The sequence below is a fragment of the Pomacea canaliculata genome, linkage group LG2 (assembly GCF_003073045.1).
Source record: "Pomacea canaliculata isolate SZHN2017 linkage group LG2, ASM307304v1, whole genome shotgun sequence".
Classification (NCBI taxonomy): domain Eukaryota; kingdom Metazoa; phylum Mollusca; class Gastropoda; order Architaenioglossa; family Ampullariidae; genus Pomacea; species Pomacea canaliculata.
Genome location: NC_037591.1, coordinates 10380258 through 10402527, shown reverse-complemented (window position 1 = coordinate 10402527; position 22270 = coordinate 10380258). Strand labels below are relative to the sequence as shown.

The following is a 22270-nucleotide window of genomic DNA, read 5'->3' as shown; positions in this document are numbered from 1 at the left end:
CCCTCGTACAGCTCCAGTTTCAGCTGTTTTAAAAATTCACGTGCTCTGCCTCAGAAGTGTGTGAGTGCGTCGAACTGACGTCATTTTAACCCAAACGAACCCGCTGTCCGTGACATCACCAACGTTTTGTGACGTCATCGACAACGCTGTGCGCTAGCGTCAGCAGCCCTGCCGAGCCTCCAGAGGATCACTCCGGAGGGTTTGTTAGCCTCGACGAAAGCGTCTTCTCGTCTTGTTTTGCTGCAACATGTGCGGACCACGTTCGGACCCCGAGCGTTCGCAATAGGCACTTGCTTATGTTTGTGGAGGCAACCGTGCTGCTGAAAATAGCGGGCGACGATGCTCGCCTTTGACCTTCGCAACGAGGTTTGAACCACGTGACATTTGGCGTCTATTAGCCCGAAGCGCAGCGTGAAACTTTCGTCGCTATGCACCCGTACCCGCTAACAACCCCTCGTCTCCCCCGTGACGCGTGAAGAGACTGCTTCGGTCGCTTCCTCCCCCTGATAGAGTCTCTTCTTTATTTGTTTACATCATTAGATTACGCTTGCCTTGTCGGTTTGTCGTTTGTTTTCTCACAAGTCTTGATTTGATTAGTCAGAATAAGGTGTGTGTGGGGAGGGAAGCTTTGTTTTATTTTAATTCTAAAAATAGAGACTGGAGGTCAGTAGGCGGTTAACCTTGTTTCTTATCTTTGTACCTCGACTGAAAATACACCAGCTTTTTTTTTAAATGTCAAGGTTTTGATTTGTTAAATTATGTCATTAATGGGAATCGTTTCCACTGAATGGTAGTTTCACGTTTGGGGCGAGGGAGGAAACAAGCAAGTCCTTTAACTACATCGGTCCCTGGGTTCGAATCTTGTCCCTGAATGCATTACGCTTGGAGTATGTTATCTGCTCCCAGGGCAGGGCAGGGTTATTGGGGTCAGGGGAGGTATCTCTTTCGTTATAAACCAAGTGGCAAAGATGGCCTGAGGTCAAGTAACATCCAAAAAATATCTGCAGGGTAGCTAAGGAAACGGCATTTTTCCTCGATTTTCCCTTTCTTCCTTCCTTACCTTGTCTTCATGAATATGGCCTCTGACTTGTAAAGCCAATGGCACAAACCGTTGGCATGCAATCCGCTGCGCCCAGTGGCAAGAGACGGACGGACTGCGGCTCGTCTGCTAGCGCCTCTCCTCCTCGTAACGAGGAGTGACGTGAGCGTCTGGTACTTTGAAGCCCCAGACACACCCGTTATGTCACAAACACCCTTTAACACACTGTTTTCTTTACCCTCGAAACACTCTTTCACGATGTTTTTTTCTCTCTCTCTCCTGGTGGCAAGGTCTAGTCAATACCTCGTGTTTCCTCCGAACAGCCGATCCCCATCTCCTCCAATAGTGATGGATTTTCCTACTGCGAGAGGGATGAGGAGGCTGGTGTTTCAGCCTGTGAGATGTCTCTAATGAGATGGAACGAAGGAGTGCACGAGCGACCCGGTCTTTCCTGCATCTCCTCCCTTCTCAAAAACTTATTCGCTTTTGGTGTCTTAAGACTCTTGTTTATCGCCCCTTTGTGTGGGTATGCGCCCCTGTCCGCCAACGTCTGCCGTTATCGTGTTCATTTAAGCCATTAAAAGATTTCCCAGCAGATATTATAATCTTTCAGAATCTAAAAAGAAACCCTTTCAGAAAATAATAGTAAATCTAAGATTCGTCTGTTAGAAAAACCGTTTCTTAAAGGACAGATTATTCTTTATCATATTTTTTTTTAATATTTACCCTTTCTCGGCATCAGAAAGCCAAAGGAAACAGAAAAACAACAAATAGATGGAGCTTGCAGTTCTTCTAACGTCGGTATCTCTTTATTTTATTTTTTTTTTTATTTTTTCGTTCTGTCTGCTGTTCTCGTTTTAATTTCGCCGTATCTGTCATGTTGGAGATAACAGCCTGTTCCAGTGAACACAGCTCCTGCAGGGCAGCATGTCGATAAACCATGCACAGGGTGATTTATCGCCTCCTTGGCTAAACTACTGTTGGCAGTTCCTCCTTGCTCGATAGGAGTAAATTATTTAGTAGGTCCACCTCTTGCACCTCCTTTTTCAGCTTCACCAGAAGGGTGCAGAAGGTCTGCGGATGATTGTACCCTACCCGCCGTATAACTCTCAGAATCCATCGGTTGTGGTGGCTCTCCCGAAGTTTCCAGCATCGCAATCACAGTTGCTGAAGGTGGACCCTGACTGGAGTCTTGCCGGGAACCCAAGACTTTCGCCGTTTCGCGGTAGACAAGAGCTCATTAAGGGGAAAGTAAATTAGGCCAAGGGTCTTGGGTGGCATCGTTGCCGACGAGGCGCAAGAGGTAGAAGAGGGGAGGCAAGCCAAACAGACGTCTATTCCGGGGTGGGGACTGGGTGGGGAGGTGCTGCTGGGTTGTCGCGTATTGATTGGGAGGTTTAGCGGTTATTGAGTCAATTCTCGGTAATTTGTCAGAGCTGACGGAAGTTTTGAAACTGGGTCGTTATTTTCGAGGGATTTCCTTCGGGTGTGTACAGGGAAGATAACACCGAAGGTTAAAACGGCTGTTTGCGCATCGATCTTAAAATAAGATGGATAGGCTTGGAGAAGGAGGACGCACGCACCACCACCACCCTCACACACACACATATTGTTGGTACACATATACGTACCCCTCCCACTACACCCGTACACACATAGACACTTCTTAAGAGATACATTGGAAAGAGTATGATACCAGCAGTCTACCAACCTTCCCCGGTCTTCTCTCTTCTACCATTAACAAGCTGGTGGTGCAGACACCATAGAACAACAAAAATCGTGCATTCAAATAAAATTTTTCTCTGGTCGCACATTTTACTAGCTCACCTGAAATGTAGTCTCAGTTGCCGAAGCCAGCCAGAAATGTATTTTCCATTGTCTATAAGCCAATGAACCAACCCATCGTGTCTGCATCAGTTCATTTTTCATGACAGGACAGCTTATTTTGTCAGTTACTCTTTTTACTGCGCTCTGACCATCCCTGTTCAGGTGTGAATAAAATAACTTGCTGCATCAATTCCTAATAGGAAGGTAGTTTTCTCCGCTCCATCCATTCCCAATGAAAGTATCGCTTCCACTAGTTGCCTTTAGTCTCAGCTGCTGATAAACCAGCCAATCAGCGTGGCCGTATCATTTCACAAAACAGACCCTTCAACCCGTTGGTCTGTCGCTTTTTATGCCACAAATAACCTTTATTTTCTAATGTCAGGCACTTCAGTGCACTTTTGTTTTTTAATTAAAAGGTTTTCATAAAATCGAAACTTCAGACGTCCAGACCGTGTAGAAACATCTTGGCACGGCGGTAAATGTAACTTGGCAAAGAATCAAAGGATCAGTCTTAACACCGAGAGATGAGGACAGGTGGTGTTCGCCAGAAAGCAGCTTAAGAGGAATGATGATGAAGGTGATGATGAAGATTTTATGGCCTGTACCTTTAGACTACCCACTCGTCGTTGGTGAGCTGAGATCATGTAGCGACCGCCGGCGGTGCCTGTCTCTGGATGTCTTCCCTACTCTTACACCCGTCAGTAAATCCGACACCTTGCTTGGGGTGTACACGGGTAGTATCGCTTTACCCAGCCCCTGCTGCAAGTACCATGAGACCAGGTTACCACCATGCGGTCCAGAAGATCATCCAGCCAGCCGACGAATCCTTGGCGGTAGATTCTCGCTTTGAACTCTTGCCGCGCGAGACGTCAACGAGAGTGAGTCGCGAACTGCTCAGCCCCTCCCCCACTGCCTCCACCACCACCACCACGGCATTCTGGGAGCTTGTTGATGCAGCGGAGTTTGCTTACCTTCTTACCATGTGATAGCAGTTACTCCGAACTCTGGTAGGTGTCCGGAGTACCGGGCCGTGATTTAGTGTGGACTTTGGTGACTCGTCCTGTTTATGTTGGCCAACGGCGTTGAGAATCAGTTGCTTTCTACGTCATGACCTAAAAAAAAAGAACCAACAAAATAAAATAAATAGCGAAATGTTGTTGTAGTAGTATGTGGTGTAAGAGAGCTTAGACGGGCTGAAACTTTACTTGAGGACATGGCAACGCAGAAGATGGATGTGTGGCAGAATTTTAGCATGATCGTGCTTTCATAGCTCTTTTCTTTCTTTCCACGTGGCTGTTTTTATTGTTCCTTTCACATTTTTTGGAGGAAAAGGGGTGGGATTGGTGGGTAGGCGTCCTGCATCAGGAATTGTGTTAGCTCTTTCTGTCTTGACACAACGCAGTGCAGCAATAACCTAAAAGGTGGCAAGGAGGTGGCAAGAAAAACATTCCTCTCAAACAGCTTGTGTCAACATCTCTTTGGAAAGCTGGAGAGTGAAACTCCTCGGTCTGTAGAAATATAAATATAACTATGGCTTACATCACCTCCCACGCCGCCTGCCACCCCCAGGGACCAGGACGGTTGCTCCTTCCAGTAGACCTCCATAGATTGAAAAGTGTTAACCCTTTTGTTTTCCAACAATTTCTGTTATCACCAGGTCTGAACCTTGTGTCAGACATTTCACACCAGGCATTTGTCTCTGTCTCTCATTTTCAAATCGTCGCTGATGACGGATTTCTTTCGTCGCTAGTTTCGTTAACTCTTGTTTGTAGGATGATAGAGATCATTTAGCTTGTTAATAATATTCCAAGAACTGAAACTCTACGAAATAAGATGATATTTTGCAGCGACGAATTTGTATCATAATGTTTTCAAAAATATATTTCGTAAACAAAATTCTTACGTTTGAGTGTTAGTATGTTAAATAACTGAAGAAATGGACCAGAGAAAGGGTTAATAAAGTGCTGGCACTGCAGGCGAAAATCTTGAGCAGACTTTCTAGAGAACCCTCCATCATGTCTTATTTGATGTGCATGTGTGTCTTCTTGTCCGTGTGTGTGTGTGTGCTGTAATAAATCACACACCATGAACTTTGAATGACACTAGATTGTCTCTCTCTGAGGAATCATTTGACACCAAACTATTATTAACTGCAAAATTAACTGTCAGAGGTGCAGCTATATGATTAATTTTCCAGCAATTTTGCAAGTTCTTATAATTTTCTGTCGCATTCGGTGTTTGTTTACTGTCTGACATATTGTTATGGATGTTTTATGGCTTCGCACTCCTGTCGGAATGAATGATTGGACGAGAAAGAGAAATGTCTAAAGGTTTCTTGTGTAAAATTCCTTCACTAGTCTCTTGTCATCACATCGCTAACCAGGTGTCTGTCAGTAATTATGTTTCTTATACAATTTGTAGCAAGTGATGTGCTTCCTTTTTGTGCTTCTATGTTTGTCCTTTTTTCTGCCTAGTATGTTTTTCTCTCCTTCCGTCCTTCGTATTCTGTCCATCTCTTGTTACTTGTATCCTCTTTATGTGTTATATTTGTCTTTTATTCGTCATCAGTACTTTTATTTATCTTTTCGTCCGTTCATATGTCGTTTGTTTGTTTGTTTTTCTGTCCCTCGTATGTTGCCCATGTCTCGTTCTTGCTCTTAAGCGCTAAGAGCTGCGTCTTCCTAGGAGTATGAGTATGCGCTATACAAATTTTATTATTATTATCTCTCTTTATTATTATTATCTCTCCTACTTGTATTAAGTGCTGAGAGCATGCTCATTCGTGACTATCTCACGTTTATTATTATTTTGGCACAAACATTTAAAGGTCCACGACGACCAGACTGAACAGTGTTTAAGTTTCTCGTTGTTTTATATGTTTCAGGAAGTGGGCAGCATCATCGGAAAGGTAAGAATATTCTCACATTTTAACTTTTTCATAGACTTGTGCCATTTGCAAATAACAAAGTTTCTAAATAGTACATCTTTTCTTGCTCCCAACCTAAGTAAGTTTAGTCAAGACTTCGTCTCACAAGTTTAGAATCTGATGCATGACAATAGTTGAAGAGTAGAAACCGTAAATGTAGGTTGTGTCTTGACCGTGTTTTCTCTGGAAAAGGGATGAAAAATTCCCTGTACTGTACAGTTTGGGAAATTCTTCGTGAAACAGGCAGAGTCGAACCTGCGAGTTCATGGTATACGGTTATATCTCATTTTCGAACTAGTCTTGTCCGTTCTTTTGGTTTCTTGCAATTTTCACCGCACATACAACAGCAAAACCTGTCAGTCGAATTGAGGTATAGATAGGCAACATTTTGCTTTAATGGGAGGAACATTATTTATAGAATCAGGGCTTATCTGAACTCTGTGTTCATAGTGATTCTACACAGCACAATACTTGTTACATTGATAAGGATCTTCAAAAATATATGTACAACGAATATAAGGAGTCTGTTATGTTTATTTATCTTTGAAAATTGCTCTCGAGGATGAGAGGAGGAGTAAAAAGCCTCAGGAATACATGTATATAATGGATGTGGTGGAGGTGGAAGAGAGAGGGAGGGTGAGCGCGAACATTTGCTTCTCTAACACTGAAGAGCACCTCCCGTCGACATTTATGAATCAGCTGGGGAAAAGAAGCAGAAATGGATAAAAAGTCTGCCATTCAAGTGTAGTTGTTGCCATTAGGCAGAACTTTTAACGACAGTTGCTGTTAATGTGGTAGTTGGATACTCTTCCTTTGGCCCGACTTCCTTTTTAACTTCTTACGACCCTAACAGGTGATGGTGTACAACATGCGCCGGAATGTTCCAGATGCCTGTTCTCTTTAGCTTGGACATGGACTAGGTTCAGGGAATGTCTGGCCAATGCTTTTACTCCAGGGATCTTCAATTTGTTGTTAACCGGATGCACACTCTTCGGAATTCTCAAATAAACATTTAGGGAGGAATGAAACAAACTTCAAAGACGAGTAAAGTATACACATGAAAAGTTGTCAGTATTCCCAACCCACTTTATTACTTGAATCCAGGAGGAAGGGTCGGGTTGTAAAATGAACGGTTAGATGAAGATAGACATAGTAGATAGACCCATGTCAGAAGAATAATATTGCTAACATAATGAGTTGTCATACTTAGAAATGGGATTAAAATTGCTGGATACCATCCCATTAACAGCTGATTAATCTGTATTATTTAGGTGAGATGGGGTTTTAATGATTAGAATGCAGGGATGCTACATAATGCTAGATGCAGAAAGTCAAACGGAGAAGTGGTTTTGTCTTACATGATATGAGGAATGGAAAGGTTTTGCAGATTTGTATGATGTTTGATACCCTGGTATCAGGAAATGATTTGCTTCTGATCTTCAGTCCCATGTGTGCCTGCTGACATTTGTGCAAGACATGTTGAGAGACTGGCTGGCTGTCTTCAAAACGGAAAACAGATGGAATGAAAGGGAGGCAGAGATAGTCTGGCATAGTACCTCAAACAGAGAATACACAACTTCTATTGTGTTTAGTATTCAAGATAGATAACCTGTGCTGGGGACAACCCCCTTCCTACCCGGCATCTTTTTTCCCGTTACACTGCGGTGGAACACACAGACAGCTCCTCATGGTCTTATCAGCACTCGACAAGCTTGTTGAGGTTGAGGTTGTCGTAGGCGAGCAGCCAGCAAGCCAGGCCTACACCGCCCCTCGTCTGTGTCGGGCCGAGTAACCTCCCTGTCTTATCAGGACACGCTTTTTGGAAGACGAGAAGAGTGAATGTGTCAGGCTGGGGAAGGTGGACGCAGATTGTATTCCTTGCTATCAGCAGGCTCCTGGCACAATGAATGTCAGTTAAAATGTAGATATCGTTGTACCTTTGTTAAAAGATAATAACAATATAATACAAAATGTGCTTGCTGTCTTTATTTCATCGCTTTAAGAAAAACAACAGCAAAAACTTGTTTTTAACCTTTGGTATTGGCACAGTCAGCAGATTGCGGATTGTAAACAGTTGACAAAATATTAGAAAGAATTTGCTTACTGTGTTTCTTTTTCTTTAAGGGAATCAGTCTGGTGAGATATTCATGTCAGATGGCTACGCGAGTAACCTTTAAAAAATAATTCAGTTCACGAAAATATTTTTTAAAGCTGCGAAACATGGATGCAATCAGCTTGTATGTGATTCCCGTTTCCCATTTTTGTTTTTCCTTCGTGGATCGAAATTGAGGAATCGGTCTTAAAGTTAAATTTTCCATCACATGGTCCCTTATCTCGCATGTCCGCTGTTCCTGAAGTCGGTGTGTGTGTATGTGTGTGTGTCCGTCCGCGAAGAACACTTTATATTGAACTTTAAACGTGTTTAGACCAACACAAACCGCGTTTAGTGGCCTGATGTGCAAGAAGCTCATAATAATGTCACAGTATCACAAGACTTGAACCCTGCTTGGTATGAACTGGATTCCGTAGAGTCACCATGTTAAGTTTTCTTATCTGGACAAGTGATGGCTCAGTTATATTTGCTCGATGGTAGCCTCACTGCAGTTATCCTACCCTCTGGCCGCTAGATGAACTCCCCTTCACAACAAAGGGCAAATAAAGACAGAAAAAATAAAAGGGTGGAAAGAATGCTTTTGCATCTCGCGGTGGAGAGGATGCCACACAGATGGAGGAAAACTGTTCTTGCAAGAGCATTAATGGCTTTTTAAAAAAGATTATCTCCTCTTCCTCTCTGTACCTTGTATAATGACATTGTATTTAGCTGCACGTTTCTTAATTAAGTCAGAAAGGTTGCTCAAGAATAAAGTTGGTGTTTGGTTAAAAAAAAATATTTTTTTCTTTCTTTCACAACAGAAAGGTGATAATATCAAGAAATTCAGAGAAGAGGTAAGTATGGAAAATGAGATGCATTAGCTTACTCAGTTATGATCATGCAATCAGTGGCCCTGTAGTGAAAGTCAAGTTATATGAAGTGCCACGTGGGTTCTAGTAATTGTGTGTGGCATGAATAAATATCAAGCTAGAATCATCATCATTTTCTTACGACTGTTTCCTTTTGTCAGCAGAAATCACTTTTATGTTATTGTCATCATTTATTATAAGTGATGGTATTCATGATCTGCTGTGTAGGGTTGCCCGGGATGTACAAAACTCAGAGATGAGATTTAGTTATGGCTGAGACCGGAAATGATGACCTGTTTGTTTATGTGGGTTTTTTTAAAATTTGTTTTTGTTGCTTTCATCGTTGGCTGGTTACGGCATGACAAGGAGTTATGTATGTCTTTTACAGAGTGGAGCCAAAATCAACATATCAGATGGTTCTTGTCCCGAGCGAATTGTCACAGTCACTGGTTCCATAGAAACCATCTTCAAGGCCTTCACGCTCATATCAAAGAAATTCGAAGAGGTAAAAGAAGTCTTTCATGCTGCAGTAGTTGTCACTAACACTGATAAAGCAATCAATTAAGTTCAAATTAATCTCTTCATTAATCAACCCTAGTACCCGTTTAACAGGGACCGGTTGCTTTGCTGTGATGTGTTTACCCTAGATGCTGGCACGGCATGTACCACTCTCCCCACATACACACACCATCAGCACAATCACCATTATCACCACCTTTACCCAAACCTCAACGCTCAACAATCATCCTGTCCGTTGTTCAGTCCATCTCATCCCATCCCTACACCCCATCATTTCCTTCCGTCCGTATTTTACCATTCCACCTAGTATTTACCATGAGACTGTCTCAGTAAGATAGGATACAGAGACGCAATCAAGCCAACACAAGTAAGTCTTACTGCTGACATGATGGTAATAATCACAGATGATATCTTACGATAGGAAGAGAGGGTTAAGAAGAAAAAAGTACACAAATAACATCGATAACCGTCTTTCTTCTTCAGCTAAACAACCCGCCATGCTAGTAAGTTCCAGAAGACTTGGACGTGTTTTTGTTTACAGTTGTTCTCCTTCCAGTGTAAACCTCCTTCATCGTCTGCCACTCACTTTAACACCCCTACCTCACTCTATTTCCACATCTTCACCTCCTACTACTGCTTGCAAAGAGGACAAACATGCCCACCGGATCTTGTTTTGCTGGAGTATTTCTGAGGTCATCTCTGAATGACCAGTGATGACAGGAATGGAAGATAATTTTGTAGGTGGCGAAACCATAGGCAGGTTGTTGTACCGACTAACCGCTGGCTGGTGTGACTGGAAAGAGGGAGAATGTTTGACAGGTGTGGTGACAGCGTCCAACAGGTGTAAGACAAGAACCTCACCCAGGTCGTCTGCTGTATGTTGCAGGATCTTCAGAACATCCCCACAGTCCCCAAGCCCCCGGTGACACTGCGCTTGGTCATGCCGGCCAGTCAGTGTGGCTCGCTCATCGGCAAGCAAGGCTGCAAGATCAAAGAGATCAGGGAGGTGAGTGGTGCTCAGTGTCTAGGACCTCACTACAAAGAAGAGATGCGGTACAACTATAAACACCTAAACACCTTTCTTTTGGGCTTAGATGCGGGTCGAGAGGGGGTTAAAAGTGTCATAATTTTTTGCAATCAACTAAAAAAAGTATCTAGTCCTCCCCTTGTTCTCCAGTTTAAGAAAGCTGTGTGTGTGTGTTTTTTTGGTGGGGTTTTTTTTGTTTGTTTGATTTTTGTTTTGTTTTTGTTTGTTTTTTTTTTGTTGTTGTTTGTTGTTTTTTTTCATTGGGTTGTTTTTTGTTGTTGTTGTTTTGTATTTTGGTTTGTTTGGGGTTTTTTGGGGGTTTTTGTTTTTTGTTTTTTTGTGTTTGTTTGTTGGTTGTTTGTTTTTTGGAGGGGGGATGTCTTACACGTGTTTTGTCCAATTTACTGTGTTCTCGTCCTTACATATCCTCCCCTCTCCCCCAATCACATTTCCAATAGGTGGTCGTTAGTGTGTCTTGCCAGGTGCCACGTCAGAATTTTGAAACGCCAGTTCTGCAGAATCTCCTTGATTTGGGAACGAGGGTGAAAGCACGTGCTGACGCAAGCATGCACTGGAAGCTGAAGATATCGGAGATGTTGTCTGTTGAGATCTCGGTGATACAGCCTCATATCTACCCACGGGTTCAGTGGCCGCCCAGCTTGTTATCCTTGCCGAAGAGGTTGCGCGCGCACTTTTCCATTGTTTCTCGTTTGCTTACTTTTATTTCTGTGCCATCCATCCCCTCTAACCTCCTCAAACTCTTCTCGTCGTTTCGTCCTTCTCCCAGACTGCATGCCGAGCCCTCCTCTCGTGCAGGTGTTGAGCTGATGGTGCTGAGCCGACTGTTGAGGCACACCCAGGCAGCTCTTCTCCGAAGGTGCAGCCAGACCGACTGTTGACGATACAAAGCGAGAAAAAATAAATATTTTCTTTCCGAGAATACCCCTCATCATCTGCCAGTCTCGACCTTTCATCGGCGGCATCGAGAGCTTTGGTTACCGACCGTCGCGGGCGATGTAATAAGCTTTAACCGCCTCCCACCCCTCGGGATTGTTTCAGTTTAGTGCGACACATGCCTGGGTAATCTTCCATGACCTTTGGAGGTGACGGCAAGCTACCCAAAACGGTCCACTGCATTTTTTTTTAAGTTTTCTATTGTTAAAAAATGCAAACTAAAAGGAGAATGGATGAAAAAGAATTTCGCAAAGGAATGACTATGAATGCGTTTTTATTTCAAGCTTGTTTACGATGTGTCTAGTTGTACAAGAAAAACAATAGGAGGTATCACATTATTTTTTGAAAAAATCTTGTCCTGATCTTTTTTTCATGAACGAGAGTTTTTGACGCTAACTGTTGTTGTCGAAGGATGCCATCGGTATGTGCAAAGCTTGTTCTTTCTCTGCTCAGCTCCTTTGCATCCTGTGAAAACAAAAATGGTAGCCCCATAACCTTTTTGTTTGTTGGGGACTGAGATGCTAGAGATCCACAATTTTCTGGAGGTTAACTGTTTACGTGAGGACTGTTTGTTCCGATCTTCTCGCCCTCCGTGTGGAGTCTGGTGGAGGTATCTCTTTAACTGCTGAGTCAACTAGGAGTTAGCTGTGCCACACGGGTATCGAACCCACAGTGTGCGATTCCGGATTGTGGTACTGAAACCTTGCGGCTACCTGATGCCTCTTCACACCGTACAACTGCTTTACTCTCTGTACAAATATCTCGCATTCTATACAACTGCCTCACAATATGTACAATTGTTTTATTGTACTCTTGCTTCACACTGTACAAAGTCACGTGCTTTCCTCGTTCACTGCAGAACTTCATACTGTTCAGTTGTTCACTGTATACAATCACAGCATTTTCGCTTGAACACGTGGAGGAGAACGTCTCTGACAGTCTGGCCACGAAGAAGGCAAGCTTTAAAAAACCGTTTGTGCCCGATGTGCCTGCTTGAATGATAGCTCGGATGGCGAATAGCCCCTGGCACATGGTGCCGTCAGCATTTTTTTTAAAGTGGACGGAGTGGAATGGATAGATGATGCGGGGGATGGCATGGAAGTTGCAGAAAAATGCGCAAAGCCCCCACAACCCTCACTCCTCCTCCCAGTCCCCCATCTCACCTGCATGGCACATTTTTTTTTTTTTTTTTTTACATTGTAACAGAAAATGTTAAGCTGGCGGCGAAATGTCACTTGAAGTCACCGAATATCTCGCGGTCTTCTCGCAGGAGGGCGCGTCTCTGAGGGGTCTGAGCCAAGGGAAGTAACCTGCAGAGTTGGCTTTATCAGGACATCGCAACTAGAACTCAGGTGGCGCCGACAGTCCATGTCGATGAAAGAATGATAGAGAATGGGTGAGGGAGAGAAAGGAAGATGTCGGATCGATGTTCAGCACCTGCTCCGCTGACAGATGTTGCCATTAGGAGTGTGATGACCACACAGGTCGTCAGGTCCGTGTTGTGTAATCAACATACGGGTACAAATTCGTCGTTACGTGTACTCTTATACTGACTCCGTAGCCTGGGGATTAGTCCTGTAGAAAGGCACTAGTTTGAGGCCTGCCCACCCAGTACCTGTCTAGATGATTATAATGACGACGGAAGAAGGTTGGGCTTCGTTTCTACCATTCCATGTTCTAGACACAGTGGACCACTCACGTTCATTGCCCTAACGATCACTTAGGAATTCTTTGCCTACAAAAAGGTGATGGGGTAAGCCAATCTCCCCTCCTGTCCCCACCCATGTTTGAGAACCGAACATTAGCCTCGCTGTTAGTCGTTGACGGGATCCCTCGTTGGCTCGGTGAACGTTGTTCCGCAAGAAACCCTAATCCCTGAATCTCCTTCACGACCGTTCAGGGCTTCCTGCGCTTGAAGACAGTTGGACTGGCGTGTCGTCATTACACAGATATAGGGATGGAGAGATGCTGCGTTAAACACGTTTACTGATAGAGCACGGGGGACCGGGGAGAGCCTGGGTTGGCGGGTGGATGGAGGAATTTATTGTTTTCTTGCGGTTTTGGCGAAGAGTCGCAGATTTTTCGGACGGTTTTAGAGGTAAGTAGAAGGCTGGATAGATGAGCTTGGTCGAAAAACGAGAAGGACGCTTTCCAGCCAGACTCACGCCTGTGCTGTCCGGACGAGATGGAATCTCGAGGGTGGCAGGAAAAGATGGAGATGAATGCATTGTCTCCCCCTATCCACCCCTCTATTTTTCTGGTTATGAAGCGCGAAGGCTTGTAACGGATTAGGGGCTGAGTGAGAGGAAGCGGGTGGAGGGAGGGGGAGAAGGTTAAAGAAAAATTTTCGAAGGGTAGATAAAAAGATGCATTTGCGTTCAAAAACAATTTCGCGCGAACACACTCGAGAGCTTGATTACGTCAACACAGTCACACACAAGCCATCGCACTTGCGCATGCATAGATGCACGTGCGCTCTGTCTCTCTCGACGCGGGGCCTTATTCGCCTATGACAGACTAACTTCCAAGTCTGCACAATTTTACCCTCAAAACAAAATAACCTCTGGCCTGCACCCTGCCTTCCATCTCCTCCTCACCCTCCATGCCCTCACCCTTTTGTTTAGACTAGCACGCAGTACGGCAACGCTGCAACCGGAAGACGGGCGGGACACCTCGATGACGTAAACACTGGAACGCTCGCGCCTAGATGACCACTGCTGATAACGGCCAACCGGTGGGGAGAGACACTGGACTGAGGAAGAGGGGGTGGGTAGGAAGGGGTTACAGGGGGTGGATGGAAGGAAGAAAGCGTGAAAGGTCATGGGCTGCACCCCAGGGAAGGAGCGTGCAGGCTGCACCCAGCTGTCACGGTTACCGGCGCAAGACGAGGGCGGCTGCAAGGCGTTTTGCTGGCTTCGTCTTACCTGGCCTCCGAGCAAATAGCATCAGTCGGGGTAGGAGGGAAACTGTACAGGGGAGGGAGGGAAAGGGCTTAGCCTGCTGGGTAACTGGCCGCACGAGCGACGTTTGTGTCGGCTCTTTGGGTGGCGGGGATCGAGACATCTTCCTTGCGATGAAATAAAAACAGAAAACGAAAAGGAAAAGGAAAAAAATCAAGTGACCAAGCGGCTGAAGGGTAGATGGGTGAGAGTTTGTAGGTGATATCGGGTACAATTCGCGAGACATACCCGAGTGTATTGATTCCCCACTAACCTTTCATGCACATGCTCTGTCTCTCTCTCCGCCCACTTTTCTTCCAATTAGCTGTGTGTTTTCTTTGTTTTTGCAAGCAGCACTCGCGTCGACCCTGCATTGTACTTATTAACCTGCCATGTTTTAATAAACACCTGTGTAACTCTTGCCAGCTTCAGTTATTTCCCCTTCCTCTCCCCCTCCCTCCGCCTTTATACATGTGAATTTTGAGTTCAGGTGAGATATTCGGCTGATTTCAACCCCGGTACAAAGATATGAAGGGGCCAAGCTTGTCTTGCATTATCCCCCTTAGGCTTCCAAACCGTTGCGTTCTTAAAACTAGATTACGCCCCTTGTGTCTCCTCTGATAACCGATACCAGAAAGTTTTAATGGTATCTATGGTAAAATTTAGATGAATTATTACAATAGAGACGATGAGATGAGTTGAACATAGAGTCCAGAGTGTGAGCTCATATGAATGTTCGTTTCTATGGTGTTCATATACGTATCCAGTGTTCATAGACTTGTTCACAGTACTTGGTGGGAAGCAGGCGGCTGTGTTAACACCAAGTTTATCTTTCTTTTTGTTCAGTCGACGGGTGCGTCCATCCAGGTGGCCAGTGAAATGCTGCCCAACTCCACAGAACGCGCTGTCACAGTCTCGGGAACAGCAGACGCCATCACGCAGTGCATCAAGTACATCTGTGGCATCATGCAGGAGGTAAGCCTGGACATTCCCATCTTGACCCCACGCCTTGACTTGTCTGCCCTTCTGTGACCCCTGTGTCTGTGTGTGTGTGTGTGTGGAGTCGAGTACATGAGCTGTGTGAAGATGGACAGGTAAACTTCTTGTAGTTGATCACCTGAGGATTCCAGCCATCACAACAAACATAACAATGCCAGAAGCGCACAATGCATTTCGGGATATAATAACAAATGCCTCGCTTATCTCCCCTTTGATACTCATCTTGACGTCATGTAAACGAAAGAAAAATGTTTTTTAAAAAAAATGTTCTACAGATAGTCATCCTGTTGCCGTTTTCTTGGTGTAAGATCATGAGATCACTTCAAAATAAGTAACAGTTCAGGTTACTTAGGCAACAGGCGTGTTTCTGTTCATTTTTAAATGTAACACCATTGACAGAGAAAGGGAGATAGGGTGGACGGGAGATTGGGGAGGAAAAGAATGTAATATTTTTATGAGTCTTATAAGGGTTATAAAATTGAAATAATGAACAAAAATTAAATTAAAAAATTGTACAGCATACTGAGCTCTGATCTCACGTGATTCACGTTTCCAGTAACGCGAAGCAAATCACAGCAGACAAGAGTTTGGTGTTACTACAGGCTGTAAGTCTTTGCCAATGGCTTCTACGAGGTTCTGTAGATAAACACCAGTAGACGACCAGACGCAGGTTTTATGGAGCGAAAAACAGAGACACAGTCGGCGTCACGGCTTTGATATGTAGATAAACATAGATCGCTTTTCCCCACCTCGTTTGTTGCTCCACTCTTTCTTTCTTTTACTTCTCCGTACACTACCTTCCCTATTTTCTCCAGGGGAGGCGACTATCGCGTTTCATCGCAGCTCAAACGTCTTCGCGAGAAATTCTTATTATTCCCGTTATCCTTGTTTTATTTATGTTTTCTTCTTTGGCGTCGGAGTTAACAGGAAGGACGTAAACCTGCTGCACCATCAGTCGCCCGCCATCAGCGAGATGAGGCAGTTATGTCTTAAGATTTCCCGTGAAAATCTCGTTGTCTGTAGGGTGGGGTGAGGATGATAAAGGGGAGGAAGTTAGAGGAGAGCTTGTTAAGGTTATGTCCACTTGCCCGGTATTTGACATCCGAGGGGATCGATGAGTAATTTGCGAGAGGAGGAGCTTCAAAGCTTCTGGCTTCAAAGAGCACAAAACAGTTCTGCTCGCCTTGTTTTTTGGTGAGCACAGCTGGTCATTTGTTCTTCATTTCTCCGTGAGCTGCTCCGGCTTTGCCCCGCCTCCACTCCAAGATGGCCATGACTTCTGTTGTTTACTTTGTGGCCTCACTCAGAACTTAAAGCCCACCCAGCCGGTCGTTCGAGTCTCCTTGGGTGGACACAGAAATGTTAGCCACACACACATACATGCACACAGGGATAGAGGGAGACAACCACATAGAACTAGGTTTCAAGGTATGTAACTCTTCATTCTACTTTTTGAACGCACAAGAACCTTTCTAGACATAGTTCTCGAGTGAAAAAATTAGACTGAGATCCCAGTCATTGGTCTACAATTCTAAACTCGACATTTTACTACCTCCGGGTAGTCAAGTTAACCAGGATCTGACCTAAAGTGTCGGGTGGATACCCCTTCAGGCAAGGTGCGTTTCCGTAAAGTCTGCCATGGATGCTAACCGTCGTCTCATATTTGTTCTCTCGCAGTTGGCTTGGCGCCTGCATGCAGCACGTGACCTGCTGCTTGTGTGAACCGTTACTCGCACGCGCATGTACACCACGTCTGTGCCTGGCTGTGACGAGAAACTCCTTTCTCTTATCGTGGGTGGACGTGTGGAGGGGTAGGGAGGGAGTGGGAGAAGAACATTACTAGGGGCGGGGTAGGGTTGAAAGGATGGGTGGGTGGATGAGTTACTATCTTCGCCGCTCTCTCTCTCTCTCGTCCTGTGCTACTGCCCTATATTATTAGTTCGTGGTACCCGCTGTCTGTGTGCCTTGCTCATTTCGTGAGCATTTCGCATCCACCCGATGACGCAGAACGCGCGCAGCTGCGCGAGACGCTCGTGTGCAAGAATTGGTTCTCAGCCAGGAATGTCGCTGAAGTCGAGTTTGACGTCATCGCAACGCGCCTCAATTCCACTCGTGAGTTCCTCGACAGCTCGAGGTGATAAGCACGGGTAGAGGTGGGGTGGATTTTTTTTTTATATATATACCTTCAATCTTTCCAGGCGATTGCTTCTAGTGGTTCGTCGGTCGTTGCTCTTTGCCTCTCTCCTCTCTCTCCAGTTTCCACAGACATACAAGAAGAGATTTTCTTATTTTTTGAAACTATGCGACGTATAGCAAAATCTTAATTTCCTGTACGCGAAGAATGAAGCCATTCAGGTAACTGACCGAATCTTTTTTCTTTCCCTGTCAAAAATTGTTGCCCTTTCCATTTGAACCACGTGGCAGTTAGCAACCCTCGTGTACTTTCACCTGAAAGTATGTCTACCAATGAAACAAGCCATTTCAGTGTTTAAAATCAGTACCACGATCTAAGAACCGTTTTGATTGGTTACCTATAAGGCCATTTTTTTCAATATTTTTTCGCTCCAACAAGATAAGCTTTCTGAAGAAAGAATATAAAACATTTGATCCTTTGTTAATTGTAGGACTGACCGACCACGTGCAACCGGTCACGTGCCATGAGGTGGACGTTCGTGGTCTGTTTATTCGTTCTTTAGCATCGCAGACATTGTAGTTATCGGTTCATCGTTATTCTCTCGCTTGCTCTATCTTCAACGAGGATAGTGGCCAAAATGAAATTTAGAGACAGATTAATTGTTTTGCCAGTATTTGTCAAATTCGTACATTCGAGTTTTGAAAGTATTATTTATTTCAGTTGTTAAATGCATCATGTTTTACCGTTTGATATGCGGTGTACACCTGTGCAGGTAAAACGAGACCACGTGCTTTATCATGACCGATAACAGAAAAACATTGTTGTAATGTTCTAATGTTTTTGGTCATTTGTTCATTTGATGGATTGCTGCAAGGTTTTTTTTTTCCCCTTACAGTCTGATTTTTTTTTTTTAATCAGAATTCTCATACCCGGGGCGTTTCGAGTTTCAGTAGCAGTTCTTCAGCTCTAGCCTGTTGATCGTCTCTCTTTGTCATGTCGCGCTCAGCGTAATGTCAAGAGAAAGATGGGGATGTAAAAAGAGAGGTTGAAGAGATTCTATTAGCTTTATCGGGACTATATCACATCACAGATGAGTGAAGTCCTGAAGCAGGGACAAAACACTCTAGAGACTGTTTTTATTTTGGGAAGGGAGGGGTTGGGGTTGTCCACCGATAACTCGGGAACGGTTTCGTCAAAGCTGGGAGAGTATAAGCGTATTCGTCTGAAAATTGATGACGAGCTTCGCCGAGTTAAGCTTCATCCTCCTTATTCTCTTTGCCCCACCCCCTTACTTCACCCCGTCATATCCTCCCGCACTCAGGAGGATCGGAGGGCTTAGAGAACAAAGCCAGTGTTTCTGGCAGTGGCAGCCCTCCTGCTGTGGATCTCGCTGCTAAAAAATTAGTCCGGGTACATACGTGCACCCTACGAGGTGATAACAGAGCAAGCAAAGATCCATGTGACGTCAGAGGAAGACGTTTCGGGGAAGTGTCAAGTCTTTATGGAACCGTAGGACTTCTCGTGACCTTTAACCTTTCACCGAGGGGGATAGTTTTTGGGAGGTTTCTTGCGCGGGATTGGTTGGGAGGGGGGGAAAGGCTTGCCACCTTGCCTACGAATTGTCTCCCTTGCAGCTTTTGTTTCCCGCTGCATGAATGGCGCAAGGGTACGCGCTCACTAGCTTTGGTTTCTAATTTAGTTACCAGGCTTACTCCCCACTTCGTGTGTGGGTGTGTGTTTCTCACCTTTTATTTTTCATGTCTGCGTTGCTGGCACATTCTGTCCGGCCCATTCTGCCTCGTGGAAGTGGTGAAACGTGTCGAGGGAGTTTGCGGTCTTAAAAGTCATTTTCCAGCCACGACCTTTAGAAATAAAAATCACAGTTCTTTAAACTTTAGGTCATTGGGGGGTGAGTTGTTCGCACTTTCCTAAAGGCAAAATGTTTGTGACTGCTGAGCTCATCTCCTCTCCATTAGTGTTTTCTTTTTCCCAATCATCAACGATCCATTCGACAGCTTGGTCGACCTCAGGAAGTTCACTGCACCCCACGGGCATCGAACCGGCTCATCTTTGGATTTACATTCCAGTGCAGTAACCACTCGGTTGTCCGCTTCCTCACACACAGATGCGTGAAGGGCAGCTGGCTGCACACAGCTGTTGCAAGCTGCGGTTTCCTCCGCACACGCGTCTGCACCCACCTGTTCCTGGCCACTGCAGCTGCTCCCTCTGTAGTTGCACATCGCCCCCCAAAAGCCTGTCAGATTCTAAAGTCATGACAGCAGCAGAAAAAAAAATTCGGGCAGCTCTCCAACGACTCTCTGACGCTCCTTTACGATCGTGCTGCTCACCAGGACTTTAATGTTAAGTCCACAAGGTCGCATCCCCGACGGGCGCAGCTTGAAAGACTAGTCGGATGCAGCCTTGCATATAGGTTGATGATGTTGGTAGCCTTGTAGATGTGGTAGGTAGATGAGGGTACTTGTAGCCTTTCTCTTCCTCGGGTGTTTTTGTTTTTTTCTCATTTTCCCCCCTCTGTGATTTTCTTAGGTCGTCTGCTACTTAATTTTGTCGTCGCTCACCCGTCGCCAATCTTCACTGCTCTGGCGCTTGGCCCGAAGGGTTTACTTGTGTACGGTTTACGATTCGGTCTTTCAAGTTTATAGCAGCGTTTGGTTTATTGAAATCTTTGGAGGAGAGAGCTATGCCTGCAGGTGTTGTTGCATCCGAGCCTTTTGAAGTCCCGACATCGTCTCTGTTCTTACCTCCTTCCCTGTTCGCCATCATCCACCGAAAGTCTAGTTTCTCTTTCTGTAGAAGTGTTTGCGTGTTCTGGCAGAGAAGCCCCCTTTTGGCGCAGTAGATGTTTTGGTGATATTTAAAAGGTATATTACAACCTCTGTCTTTCAGGTTTATGCGTGGGATATGGGCGAGAAAAGTAAATCTTGCAGCTTAGCAACGCTTTTCGCCAGAGCTTTTAATTTTGCACCCGCTCTTTGAAAGATTTACAAGGCTAGCAATATTCCTTATAAACCTCCCCTCGAATAAATCACCCCTACAGAAAATTTAAAAAATAACAAACAAGAGCTTCCACCCATTTTTTTTTTTACTCGGTGAAGTTGCCTGGCCCCACACAGTCAGAGAGACAAGTCCTGAAGATCATTCTTACCGCTCGTTTTTCCCCTTGTTGAGAACGTATCTCTAACGGTTTTTTCATGACAGATAGGCCGGTTCTTGCTTTTAATTACTCTGTACTTTAGTACTGATCATTCGTAGCCGTCTCTTCGTCGACCATTCACCCGTCTTTTGTCTTCAGGCTTTAAAAAAAAAAAGGAAAGGACTTGCGATGTAGACAGAACGAAATTTTTTTTATTGATTTTACACTCTGGGAAAGGAGGTGATAGCGGGAAGGAAACAGTCCAAAAGAGAGATAAACGACCACCGGCATGACCAGGTGTCATGTCTTGAGAGAAATAGATATCCCTCCCCTCAAAAAAGACAAGATCACCGCTGACCTTACGACCTTACACTTCATTCAAGACAGAGGCTTTATCACTGTAGGACCAGACTGCCCCAGATGTGGTCCCAGAAGGCCCAAGCACACGATGGAGGGAGGCCTGCAGTCAGCCTACAGATGAACTTAACCCTAAGGATAACACGCGTCCTGGGCCTGGTCACACAACTACGGCTTTGAACCGGAAGGTCTGGAGGCATCTTTGTACCTCCTGTCCATAGCTACGAACCCCCCTTAAGACGCCAGGTGACGCCACAGCACTGCTTCGCGCCAAGTGGCTTGGTCCCAAGAAGATCTTCCCGTTTGGTAACTTCCCACCTTTGTGTACCCAAGCGACAGGAAAGGCAAGCCTGCTAGAGATACACACTTACCCAAAGTTTTCGACCATATGCTATGATGTGCTTACACTCACTTGCATGCATGCCAACGGCAGAAGATGTACGGAGTGAGGGAAGAGCGAAAAGGAGGGAGGCTGCGGAAAGAAAAAGCATCGTCTGCAGGAACAGTGGCTTCAGGAACCGGCTCGGATTTTCTCCATCGGGGAGCTAATCAAGCTTGGCGCGAGGGCAACTGCGAGACGGCAGATGGCGGTTACGTCACGAGGTCGGTTACGTCACGGGGGGAATGCTACGTTACCAGTCCCTGCGTGCCGATGGATACACTTGACCCGAACTTTACCTCACCGGTGATTTTTTATTTTTTTAACAGACAGCTTGTGGGAGGGAGGCAGGAAGGTTAGAGAACAAAGCACGAGACGTTTTCATGCCAAAAAAAGTTTTTACTGCATCGAAACAATGTAGATTTTTACGTTTGGTTTTTGCTGCAATTAGAGAGTAAAGCTGTTTCGGGTTAGATAACGAACACACCTGTCTAGGACCGTACTTCGTGACACTTTCGAATGAGGCTGCAGGAGGAATGGCATAAATTAGTGCAGCGACCTTAGGTCTACTTACCTCTGTGCGACAGTCGTTACAACGCCAGACCTGCTTATGTTCATCAAAGTCCTTTGCGGCGAGCTGGGTCTGTTATAGTATCCGTGGAGCACAGGTAGCAAGGAAGATTTTCATCGCTTCCCCTCATCGACGACCAGATGGTTATTAGACACTAGGTGGATGATTAACTTGTAGTAGTCAGATAAAATGGTCAGAAATTAGCGAACTGCATCTGGGTCTAAGGACCTAGTCAAGGGACTTGGCGACTTCTTCAAAGCTATAGTGAGCTAAAAACTCTTTCTTTCTCTCTCTACCCGTATTTGTTCGTCTACGTGCGTGTTCTACCGTGGATACATACAGTTTTTATTTTCTCCAGTTGTATACAGGTAGTGGAAGATGGGTGTTCTTTCCTTTGTCTCTAGAAGATATAAAGTACGCTGAACTTCTTGGCGAATTTCTCAAAAATATTCATGCATGTTCAGCACGACCCACAAATCTCTTT

General features: G+C 45.0%; 1 protein-coding gene across 4 annotated transcripts in view; it reads left to right on the top strand.

The window, feature by feature from the left end:
- The window catches only part of LOC112556610 (poly(rC)-binding protein 3-like), a 70257-nt gene that overhangs the window by 18225 nt on the left and 29762 nt on the right, over positions 1-22270 (top strand). For all 4 annotated transcript variants that reach the window (XM_025225765.1, XM_025225764.1, XM_025225766.1 and 1 more), the window contains exons 3-7: positions 5751-5774; positions 8706-8738; positions 9142-9258; positions 10159-10278; positions 15039-15167. In XM_025225765.1, the coding sequence (XP_025081550.1) occupies positions 5751-5774; positions 8706-8738; positions 9142-9258; positions 10159-10278; positions 15039-15167 (423 nt within the window). The remainder of the gene's footprint in view (positions 1-5750; positions 5775-8705; positions 8739-9141; positions 9259-10158; positions 10279-15038; positions 15168-22270) is intronic.